The sequence below is a fragment of the Bidens hawaiensis genome, unplaced genomic scaffold (assembly GCF_021521415.1).
Source record: "Bidens hawaiensis isolate Kalapana, Puna unplaced genomic scaffold, B.hawaiensis_p1.1 tig00032179_1, whole genome shotgun sequence".
In the NCBI taxonomy this organism is placed as follows: domain Eukaryota; kingdom Viridiplantae; phylum Streptophyta; class Magnoliopsida; order Asterales; family Asteraceae; genus Bidens; species Bidens hawaiensis.
In genome coordinates this window covers 83,273-94,923 of record NW_027495477.1, presented here as the reverse complement: position 1 = coordinate 94,923, position 11,651 = coordinate 83,273, and the positions used below count along the sequence as shown (strand labels likewise).

The window sequence follows — 11,651 nt, the reverse complement described above, 5'->3', positions numbered from 1 at the left end:
GTGGGCTAACCAAAACCATATCTAGGTTTACCTAAAGTGTATTAGAATGCATGCACAACAGTTTAAGACAATGCAAGACATGCATCAACCCAAACTGCCAATACTTACTCTGACCAAAGTAGTGAATTGTGAAATACCATGATTTAGCCCCATTAAACTAGGACACTGAAAACAAACTTTAATTAGATCTTCATGACCATGGATCGATGTTATCGAGAGTTCACATTAGGGTCACAGCGGTTAAAGATACCTAATCTTTTGTTTAAGTGGTATCGAATAATACCTTATAGGACAATATTGTCCGCATGCTCAACTTGCGTTATGATACAAGGAAATTATGCTCTTACCGTGTAGTTGTAAAGCCGCGAAGAGACATTTTTCACTCTTGAACTTGTGTATATGATCAAGGGATGCACCTGATAACGTAGGTATTAACGATTGCATTTAACTACATGACAGTAAATTCTCATAATGCTGTCAAAATCTCAAATATGTGCATTGCAGTATTAGATCTATTTTTAGCAAAAGTAGAGCATGAAGAGACATTCTCAAGTTCAACATCTATGATAACTTCATTTATAGCATTTCTAAACACTATATGAATACAAACAAAATAAAGCATGAGCTACAATTTAACTTTAAATTGGAGGGGTGCGCCAGCCCTTGGTGGTAGTGTAAAACCAAGACGACACGTGAAGACCCAAGCAGCAAGCTACTTTGACGGGTCTTCCCCCATAAAAAATAAGATTAATATCAAGTGAGCCGATGGCTCACATATCAGATATTAAACTGATAAGAACAGATACTACACTTGATCTTAGCCAAAAGGCCGAGAAATGTATGCTTATTTTATTCTTGGGCCATTGATTATATAGGAAGTCCTTTCATTTATGTAATCTTCACTCAGACAATGTGGGAGGGTGAGTGACTTTGCCCTTCTGAGTTTTTACTTTGCACCTCTCAGAAATATATACCATAGGTAAAACTGATTAATATATATGAACTTATCGTTAAAGATCTTGAATTAGTGTTGATTAATGTCTAATAAACTATAGAATCCTAAATTGTTCATCAATTGATTGACCGTTTATGGACTAAAGGTACCTTACTTGATTCATTCTGGCCTCATCTATAACTTTACCAAAACTTACTGTTTCAAACTTAACATGGTGTTATTGTTGAATGAAACTTGAGTAGGATGCATACATATATATTTACAGTGCCACAGAACAAAACTACAAAGGTAGCATTTTGCTAGGAAGACCGAACAGTCCGAACTAGATTTTGCACTTCAGTTTTCCAAAAACCCTTATCTACCCGACAAATCCAACTATGTTTTAACTTAAACAGGCAATCTCTATTAGTGAGCACATCCCGGTCATGATTCTAACTTATATCCGTTTGTTAGATATGGAATCCAAAGGAATGTGAGAATCTATATAGGGATCATAGCGTCTTCCCTAGGCTGGCAATAGAGTATCAAACATGATAAGAAGTCTAAGTGTGTAACAAACCTATTTTATTTGTGTAAACAACTTGTGGAAGCAGCAATTTGTCTCTAGACATAGTTACTTGATAACCTTGCTTCAACTTCCGTTGTTGACTTAATAATCATTTGTATAATCAGAATAGCATGCTGGATACTCGAAAACAACTTGTAACTGGAATTAATGCACACATGCTCCAAATTTCTGGCGACTCCTCGTATATTTGCCTCAGTTCATCCAGCCGCATCTTATTATGAAGAACACTTCTGTTCGAAAATGGAACAGGTATATAAAGAAGTAAAATGGGTGGACGCTGAAGCCAATAATAATGCACGTCTTGACCTGATCAAAAAAACCATCATTCACAGTTGTCTCGTAACCTTTGTATTTACTTTTATTTACATCAATAACACCAATTACCTACAAAAATAATAAAAATTCAAATTCTAATTTTTAAAACTGAACTGGGAATCATTCATCCATATTATCTTATAATAAACTAGACAAGTAATACTTAGAAGAGGAAGTGACAATATATACCGGTTTCACTGCAATTGAGAAGAGGGATCACAACAGTAAAATAGAGTAACTAATCAATTCATGTACATAAGCTAACTCCATAGAGATGCAAGAAGCACCCGATTAAACTTAAAAGTCGTTTCATAGCCAGCCAACTAAAGCGCAATGGTATGGAAACCAAACACTAAAAACTCCAGGGTTATCATGCTTAGGAAAATAATTCAATACTCTTCAACAATATTTACACTTAAAAAATAGTTTGCATGCCCCTCAAGATTTTCAAAAACTTCCGGTTCAAATATCAAGTTAGTTTTTTTAACATCACTGTCTTCATCAAAGAACTAGAGACAGAACATGAGATTTCTAGTTTAGGAAAACAGCTCATGCTTGATAAAAACCAGTTTAATACCATAGGTTAGTATTAGATTATAAAATATCAAAACTAACTATCACTTAACAGATTAAAAAGGGGTAACTTGTCATCAATATAAATCATAAAATATCAAAACAACCATAAATAACAGATTAAAACGGAGTAACTTGTCATTCAATATCAACTAACAAACAAACAAAAATATTGACTATGATTTGGAGGGGTGCGCCAGGCCTTAGTGGTAGTGTAAGACCAAGGCGACGCATGAAGACCCAAGCAGCAAGCTACTTTGATGGATCTTCCCCAATAAAAAAAAGATTAATATCGAGTGAACCAATGGCTCACATATCAGATATTAAACTGATAAGAACAGATACTACACTTGATCTTAGCCAAAAGGCCGAGAAAGGGATGCCTTCTTTCTTCTTGGGCCACTAATTGTATAGGCGCTCCCTTCACACATACATTCTTCCCTCAACCAATGTGGGAGGGATTGAGAGTAACCTTTCTCCTTTGAGTTTTCATCCCAGAATTATATGATATGACACAAGTAATGCAGATTAATATCTTATATCTATAAAAACTAGCCTATAGAGATTTTTTAAATTAATGCCGGTGAATGTCTAATAAACTGTAAAGAGCATAAAGTGTTCATCAATGGATTTCCGATTAATCAACAATCCAAATCTGTATATAAAGGACTAAAGGGAACAAACTTGATTCATTCTGGCATGATCATCCATATACCTTCACCCTGAAACTTACTGTTTCATACTTAATATTGTGTTATTGTTGAAGAAAATATGCATACACAAAGTAACTTGATAATTTTGCTTCAAGTTCCAACGTAGACTAAATAAAAACATTTGTTAAAATCAGAATACCATGTTGGATATTCAGAAACAATTTGCAATAGGAATTATGGCACCTCCTCTAAAAATTCTGGCAATTCCTCATATATTAGCCTCAATTCATTCAGCTGCGCATCTTATATGCTCTAAGAAGAAAAGCACTCTCAAGAAAATGGAACACGCATATAAAGAAGTAAAAAAGGGTGGTTAACGAATTAGCTTAATATTGTCCTTAACCTCGTCACAAAATCCATCTTTCACAGTTGTTTCACAACCTGTCTTTACTTCTAATTACATCATTAACACCAATTATCTACAAAAATTACAATAAGAAAATAATTGTTAAATCTACAACAGATACATCTACGGCTACATAGAAGTTGAAAACAAAGTCATATATAATAGGCATAAGCAACATAAGTTGCTGATTATTAACATTCATGTCAATAGTCAACAACTAAAACAGATGCATAAACGCATTCCAATTGCTGCACGTATATACTGAACTTGGGAAGTTGAACTTCTTCCATGAGAAAGAATTGAAAACAACAGACAAATTACATGATAAAGATACAGAAGGAATAAATCTTCTGCAGTAATAATAATATATTAATAGACTCGATACAAGCTATAGTAAATCATACTGGCAGGACAGCAAAGTAGCCAGCTTAAAGTTGATTTAAAATGCATTTATCAAATATCCTATTTGGGTACATTAATAGCATGGCAGACAACCCAACTCTTGCGATTAACACACAGCATTAAATTAATTAAGTCACAACAAAATCAAAACTTAACTTTGGTTTGGAGGGGTGCGCCAAGCCTTAGTGGTAGTGTAAGACCAAGGCGACGCATGAAGACCCAAGCAACAAGCTACTTTGACGGATCTTCCCCCATAAAAAATAAGATTAATATCGAGTGAGCCGATGGCTCACATATCAGATATTAAACTGATAAGAACAGATACTACACTTGATCTTAGCCAAAAGGCCGAGAAAGGTATGCTTGATAACTCCTTGGGCCACTGACTATAAAGGTAGTCACTTCATGTATGTTTTCTTCACTCAGCCGATGTGGAATGGTGATAAAACTTATTTTTCCTAAGGTTTTCATCTCTCAGATTTTAGTATCTATAACATGCATAAAGTCTCGGTACCCTTAAAGATCATAGTCATGCTAATTAATGTCCAATAAACTTAAAAGATCATAGTGTTAGCCATGATAACCAGAGGAATGGATGAGAAATTGAAGTATTTTGTATTTCATTGTATATTTGAACATGCCTTCGTACAAGAATATAAATAGCCTAAACATAATACCAAATAAGGAAAATACAATAATTGCATTGAATATAATGGCTGCCAGTTTGCTAAGACCAGAAAAATAGCCTTCAATCATAGGATCTTGATCTTTAATGTCAATGGTTTATATTGGGAAATGATGGAGACGATCCCCACTATATTCAATCAAATATTTCAACATTCCCCCTCAAGTTGAGTAGTGGGATTTTCAATACTCAACTTGCCAAGACAATGATTGAAAATTTTCCCATTGACCGCCTTTGTTAGTATATCTGCTAGTTGATCTTCTGAGCGGACAAACGGAAGTTCAATTATCCTTGTTTCCAGTTTTTCCTTGATGAAGTGTCGGTCTACTTCAATATGTTTTGTGCGATCATGCTGGACTGGATTTTTTGAAATTTGAATAGCTGCTTTGTTGTTGCATAAAATTTTACTGGGTTGGGTTGGAGGATACCCGATTTCTGTCAAGAGTTTCCGTACCCATAAAATCTCTGCTAGACCTCGTGCTATTCCTCGAAATTCTACTTCGGCACTTAAGGGCCACCACCTTTTGTTTCTTGCTTCTCCAAGTGACAAGATTCCCACCAACGAGGGTAAAGTAACCAAATGTTGATCTTCGATTTCCTTTATCTCCCGCCCAGTCTGCATCGGTATACACTTGTGTTTCAAGGTGTCCATTTGTCTTGAACAGAACTCCATGACCAGGTGTCCCTTTGAGGTATCTGATAATTCTCCATACGGCTTCCATATGGGCAACTTGAGGTTGATGCATGAATTGGCTCACAACTCCCACTGCGTAAGCAATGTCAGGTCGGGTATGTGAGAGATAGATTAATTTCCCTACTATTTGTTGATATTCTCCCTTGTCGGCAAGCTTAGCATTTTCCTCCATATAGAGCTTCTGGTTTACCATCATAGGAGTATCCACAGGTTTGCAATCAATCATCCCCGTTTCTGCCAGCAAATCAAGGACATATTTCTTTTGACAGATGAAAATCCCATGTCTCGACCTCAAGACTTCAATTCAGAGGAAATATTTAAGCCTTCCCAGATCCTTCATTTCGAATTCTTTGAAAAGGTTTATTTTTAACTTTTTCATCTCTTCTACATCATTACCTGTGATTATCATATCATCAACATAAATAATTAGGCATGTTAAGAGTCCATTCCTCCGTTTAAGGAACAGAGTATGATCTGAGTTACTCTGTTTGAAGCCATGTTTTTTCATGACTAGTACGAGGAGACTGTTTTAATCCGTATAAGGATTTCTTCAACCGACACACTCCTCTAGGATTAGAATCTTCAGTAAATCCAGGAGGGGCTTCCATATAGACTTCTTCTTTGAGTTCTCCATGTAGGAAGACATTTTTAACGTCAAATTGAAGGATAGGCCAATCTTTATTCACAGCTATAGAGAATAGAACCCTGATTGTGTCAATTTTGGCCACGGGAGAAAACATCTCGGAATAGTCAATTCCGTATGTTTGTGTGTACCCTTTTGCTACAAGTCGGGCTTTGTATCTTTCAATAGTTCCATCCGACTTGTACTTTATAGTGAAGACCCAAAGACATCCTACTGGTTTTTTTCCAGGAGGAAGGGTACATTTCTCCCATGTTTCATTTTTATTCTGTGCATCCATTTCAATTTCCATTGCCTCCCTCCAGTTCTTATACTTAAGGGCTTGTTCAACTGTAGTTGGAATTTCTTCAGAGCATAGAGATGTGACAAAAGCTTGGGCTTCTGGAGATAAGTTTCCAGCTGCCACGTGTGCCATTGGATATCTAGAACTTCGAGCTTCTTTCTCGAGAGAGTACCTTTTTGGAGGAACTCCTCTGTTGGATCTTTGGGGTAGAACATATCTGACTTGTTCATCTTGTGATAACTCCCGTTCTGCCTCATCATTAGGTAAGTCACGAGTTTCAGCATGCTCATGATTTTCACAGTTATTGGATGAATCAGAGATATTGGAAAAATCAACATACTCTTGTGTTTGAGAATTACTTACCTCTGACGCCAGGTTGGGAGGATCATTGTTAGTGGTACTCTCTTCAGGACTAGTGGACTGTGACGAGGTTGGGACTCCGTGATTAATTTCTTCTGAGGATGGCATCCATTTTATCCAACTCAATGTGTCATCGTTCGCCTTTTCCCCATGACCAGTGTGTTGGGTATTGTAGAAGTATTCGGTTTCGAGAAAGTCACAGTTCATCGTGGTGTACATATGACGGGTTTTCGGATTGTAACATCGATAACCGTGTTGATTGACTCCATAGCCGACAAACACACATTTCTCAGCACATGCATCAAGTTTGGAACGGTCTGTTTTTGGTAGGTGAACAAAAACAGAACAACCAAAGACACGAGGTTCAAGGGTAAGGGTAGATGAGGGTTTGTGGAATTTAGAGAGGACTTGAAGAGGGGTTTTTAACTCAAGAGCTCTTGATGGGAGACGGTTCACAAGATAGATTGCTGTGACAAGAGCTTCGGGCTAAAAAGATTTCGGAACTTGGGATTCAACCATGAGTGAACGAGTTATCTATAAAAGGAAGCGGTTTTTTCTTTCGGATACCCCGTTTTGTTCAGGGGTATGGGCGCAAGAGGTTTGATGAATTATTCCTTTTTCCTGACAAAACTGTTTCATGGAAGTATTTACAAATTCCCCCCCATTATCGGACCTAAGAATTTGGATTTCACTATTGAATTGGGTTTTAACCATGGCGCAAAAAATCGTGAATTTTGAGAAAACTTCGGATTTATTTTTCAAGAGATAAATCCACGTCATGCGGGTGCAGTCATCAATGAATGTTACGAAATAACGGAAATTTTGCCCCCATGACTTTTGTTAGCCCCCACACATCCGAATGAATTATAAAAAAGAAGTGTCAACTTTAGTATCATTTGATATGAAAGTGTGTCTATGACTCTTAGCCAAAAAACATGTTTCACAATTCAAGACTTTAATTTTTGGAAATAATTCAGGAAATAAACGATGCAAATAACCACTAGATGAGTGTCCCAATCTTCGTTGCCATAACCAAGCTTCCCTATCTGTAGATCCATGAGCTAGCATTACAGTACCTTGTCGAGTCACCTCATCCACATAGTATAGTCCTTGCCGCTCAGTACCACGCCCAATGATCTTTCCCGTCCTGATGTCCTGTAAGATGCAGAAGGTAGGATGCATTAGCACAACACAATTTAGTTCTTTTGTAACATGACTTATTGATAGCAATTTATGAGATAAGGAGGGAACATAGAGGCAATTTGATAGTTTCATGTTTGGTGAAACTTGAATAGTTCCTCCACCTTTTACTTGAAGAATTTCTCCATTTGCAGTATGAATTCTGGATATTTGTGGTGTTAACATTGAGCACATGTCAGATATTTCATAGGTCATTGTATTGGTAGCACCACAATCAAATATCCATGAGTCTTTAATTTTTTCATTTTTTGTTGCCATGTTAACTTTCCCAATATTGAAAGAATTTTCTGACTCCAAGTTAAAATCGTGAGGGGTGCTGTTTGTAATTTCTGAAACTTAAAATTCATTTAATAAATCAAGAACTTTGGGGCTAAAGAATTGAGGGTTCAATACTGTCATATTGGAACTATTGGGTTTAGAATAAAAATGTTGTGAGAGTGAAGGGTTTGAGGTGTAATTCTCAAACCCTATACCTGGTTCTTCCTCTTTGACTGCCGCAAAACAACAACTCACACCAAGGTTTCCCTTTTCCGTTTTTTCTTGACTTCCGGCGGGTTTTGGATGGTCACCACTGCTACCGCCGCTGCTGGTGGTTCCTTGACTGCCCACGGCGGCAGCGGCCTTCCCTTTTTTGTGTCCGTCAGCACACCATTCCGGGTACCCCGCTAGTTTGAAACACTGTTCTTTCGTATGCTTAGCCATGCCACAATGATCGCATCTCAACTTGCTTTTATCAACCCCGGATGATGACGGATTTGATTTATGGTCTGATCGGCGACCTTCGGAGATGAGCCCTAACCCATCGGAATCAATTGTTGAATTAAGACCGGACGCCACCCCTTGTTGTACGTTCCCGAAGATGCTTTGATGTGTGGTTTCCTTTCGGACAGCCGCATAAGCGGCTTCGGCAGACCGGAGGATCTCCCTTTTAAGGGTATCATACTTTCGGTCAAGTGCATTGAGAAATTGAAACAGTTTGTTTTCTGACCTTACTTTGTTGTAAGTGGCGATGTCGGTAGAACACGTCATTGGGTTTGGATCTCGCCGTTCAATTTCTCCCCATATACCCTGCATTACTAGCCAGAACTCTTCCAACGGTATGCCATTTTGCTTGAACTCGTTTGCTTTGACGTGGAGATCGAAAGTTTGAAGTTTGTCTTTGCCGCTACTATACGTAACTGTAAGAGCGTCCCATAGCGTTTTCGCTGTCGAGAACTCTGTAAGGTCACTAGCAAGGCCAGGTTCGATATTTTGGATCAACCTGAAAAGACGATCAAATCATCTTGTTCCCACTGTTCGTCAATGGGTTCCGGTGGGTCTTGGGTGAGATGGTTTAAGAGAGCTTTCGATTTCCCCCCTATGGCGACTCGTATCATCCGAGCCCATAGAGGGTAGTTTTGGCTTGTGAGATTGAGACTAATTTTTAGGCTATCGGATGGACTTGTTTTTGGGTTCTGGGTTTGAGTTTGAACTCCATTTTTGAGGAGATTGGCTATTTGGATGGCTAAGTTATTGTTATCTTCTTCCGACATTGTTACTGGTACTTGTAGATGATGAGAAAAAAAAGATTATGGATCAAAAACACTGCTTTGATACCATGTTAGCCATGATAACCAGAGGAATGGATGACAAATTGAAGTATTTTGTATTTCATTGTAGATTTGAACATGCCTTCGTACAAGAATATAAATAGCCTAAACATAATACCAAATAAGGAAAATACAATAATTGCATTGAATATAATGGCTGGCAGTTTGCTAAGACCAGAAAAATAGCCTTCAATCATGGGATCTTGATCTTTAATGTCAATGGTTTATATTGGGAAATGATGGAGACGATCCCCAATATTTTCAAGCAAATATTTCAACACATAGGGTGTTCATCATTTGTTCATTCTATAACACGCATCATCCTAAACTTCTTTTTTTAAACTGAATACTCTTGAAGTAAAACTTAATAGGGATGCTTAATTAAATACAAATTAGTCTCGGTACAATTTAGAGTGTGTGCTTTCATTCTCCAAGAACCCTTAGACTAGTTCAAGCTAAGTTTAACTTAAACTTATAACAAGTATTAGTGACTGCATCTATATCGTGATTCTAACATAGCTTACATACTTGTGGAAATCAAAGAAATTAAGAAATTACATTGGGTTATCAAACATGGTACAAGAAAACATAACGCACCTATTTGTAGCAGGAACTAACAACACCTCCTCCAAATATTCAGGCAATTCTTTGTATATTTGTCTCTGTTCATCCAGCTGCATTTTAGTATGAAGAAAAGTTGTATAAAGAGAATGGAACATACACATAAAGAAGTAAAACGGGGGTGGTTAGGAAGCCATGAATAATGTCCTTAACCTCATCACGGAAACCATCTTTCAACATGTCTCATAACCTTTGTCTTTACTTGTATTTACATCAGTAACACAAATGAATTGTTAAAATCAATTGAAATTCATTTATCGATGTTATCTACTTTTTGTTTGGATTAAGCACACACAAACCGAATACAAACACGAAAGCAATAAACTAACACGAGGATTTAACATGGTTCGGTCTAAACTGACCTACGTCCACGGGTGGCAACTAGGTATTCTTTATTGAGTGACAAATAATTACAAGTGCATAGCGTTGTGTATATATAAATTGAACTAGGGTTTGTAAATTATTGAACAAGAAATCCAAACCGGGACGGGCTTCGGTCTGGCCACCCTACACCTGTCTGTCATTTGGACTTCAAATGATAAACAGGGCCAACAAGGCCAACGAACCCAACATTTGAACTGCACTTAAGCATATTATGATGAGGGATGACAATAGTGAAAAGGTAACTAACCAGCTCATATACATAAGCTAAATCCATTAAGATGCAAAAGACTAAAACTGCAGGGTTACCATGCACACAAAAATAATTGAATGCCTTCTTAACGATATTTACACTTAACTAGTTTCAATGTTCCTGAAGATTTAAATAAATTCTTAGTTCATATATCTTGGTGATATGTAGATGTGTTGAAAAGTTCGACCATAGAAAAGTGTATATGGTTATAACAACTGCAATGCACAAATGATCAATCAATTGTTTATATGATTCATACATTGAAGATAACATGAAATTCCTGACTTCATAATTGAGGTATTAACAAAGTAAGATGTGTCAGCTCAAAAACATCAGGATCGAAACCGAAGTGAAGAATTTTCTTCAGCACTATGCGCCTTTTTCAGCTAAATGAGTTCTAATGAATAATCAAAGAAATGAAAACGGTGGGGTTATAGTGGATCCCAATGACTAGATAGATTGAATTAGCATGTGATCAAAGATAAAAAGAAAGACATTGTTGCACCTTCAGTAAGTGGGAAATTAATATACTTTGACTATGGATACGGTAGAAAAGAACAAAGGCAAATATTACCAAAACACCTTCTATAAACAACCTTTTATAACGAAGAATGACATTTATTAATAAACATTCAAATAAAACAAATTTGACTATGTTTTGGTGAGGTGCATCATGCCTTGGTGGTAGTAAGACAAGGCACCGCATGAAAACCCAAGCAGCAAGCTACTTTGAGGGGCCTTCCCCCATAAAAAAATATGATTAATATCATGTAAGTCAATGGCTCACATATCATATATTAAACTGAAACAGATACTACACTTGATCTTAGCCAAAAGGCCAAAAAAGGTATGCTTTTTAACTTATTGGGCCGCTGTTTCTATAGGCTGTCCCTTCATACATGTACTCTTCACCCAGCCGATGTGGGACTGTGAGTTACTTTTGCCCTTCATCCAGCTGCATTTTACTCCATGAAAATATCAAACATAAAGAGTAAACATGGTGTTAAGGAAGCTGCTAATAATGTCCTTAACCTCATCACAAAAATCATCTCTCACAGTCGTCATGTAACCTT

The 11,651-nt window shown here is 37.1% G+C and overlaps 1 protein-coding gene and 4 non-coding genes across 5 annotated transcripts; all 5 read right to left on the bottom strand.

Annotated features, from left to right (window-relative positions):
- Positions 1-646: 646 nt before the first annotated feature.
- LOC143583238 (U2 spliceosomal RNA) lies at positions 647-842 on the bottom strand. Its single transcript, XR_013144127.1, has one exon. It is a non-coding gene; the product is annotated as a U2 spliceosomal RNA (small nuclear RNA).
- A 1,755-nt stretch (positions 843-2,597) lies between these two features.
- Positions 2,598-2,792, bottom strand: LOC143583243 (U2 spliceosomal RNA). Its single transcript, XR_013144130.1, has one exon. It is a non-coding gene; the product is annotated as a U2 spliceosomal RNA (small nuclear RNA).
- A 1,245-nt stretch (positions 2,793-4,037) lies between these two features.
- Positions 4,038-4,233, bottom strand: LOC143583242 (U2 spliceosomal RNA). The gene has a single exon (XR_013144129.1). It is a non-coding gene; the product is annotated as a U2 spliceosomal RNA (small nuclear RNA).
- A 1,497-nt stretch (positions 4,234-5,730) lies between these two features.
- LOC143583228 (uncharacterized) lies at positions 5,731-10,003 on the bottom strand. Its single transcript, XM_077065593.1, has 4 exons — positions 9,921-10,003; positions 8,128-8,995; positions 7,611-7,689; positions 5,731-6,851 (listed from the first exon to the last, which is right to left on the bottom strand). The coding sequence occupies exons 1-4, from the start codon at positions 10,001-10,003 to the stop codon at positions 5,731-5,733; spliced, it is 2,151 nt and encodes a 716-aa protein (XP_076921708.1).
- Positions 10,004-11,234: 1,231 nt separating this feature from the next.
- On the bottom strand, positions 11,235-11,429 carry LOC143583239 (U2 spliceosomal RNA). Its single transcript, XR_013144128.1, has one exon. It is a non-coding gene; the product is annotated as a U2 spliceosomal RNA (small nuclear RNA).
- Positions 11,430-11,651: the final 222 nt, after the last annotated feature.

Excerpts from the sequence above, each read along its gene's own strand:
- LOC143583228 (XM_077065593.1), bottom strand. The coding sequence starts at position 10,003 with ATGCAGCTGGATGAACAGAGACAAATATACAAAGAATTGCCTGAATAT. Across the intron at positions 8,996-9,920 it reads TTAGTTCCTGCTACAAATAG|GTTGATCCAAAATATCGAAC; the intron begins GTGCGTTATGTT and ends TCGTCTTTTCAG. Across the intron at positions 7,690-8,127 it reads CCAATAGTTCCAATATGACA|GACATCAGGACGGGAAAGAT; the intron begins GTATTGAACCCT and ends TGCATCTTACAG.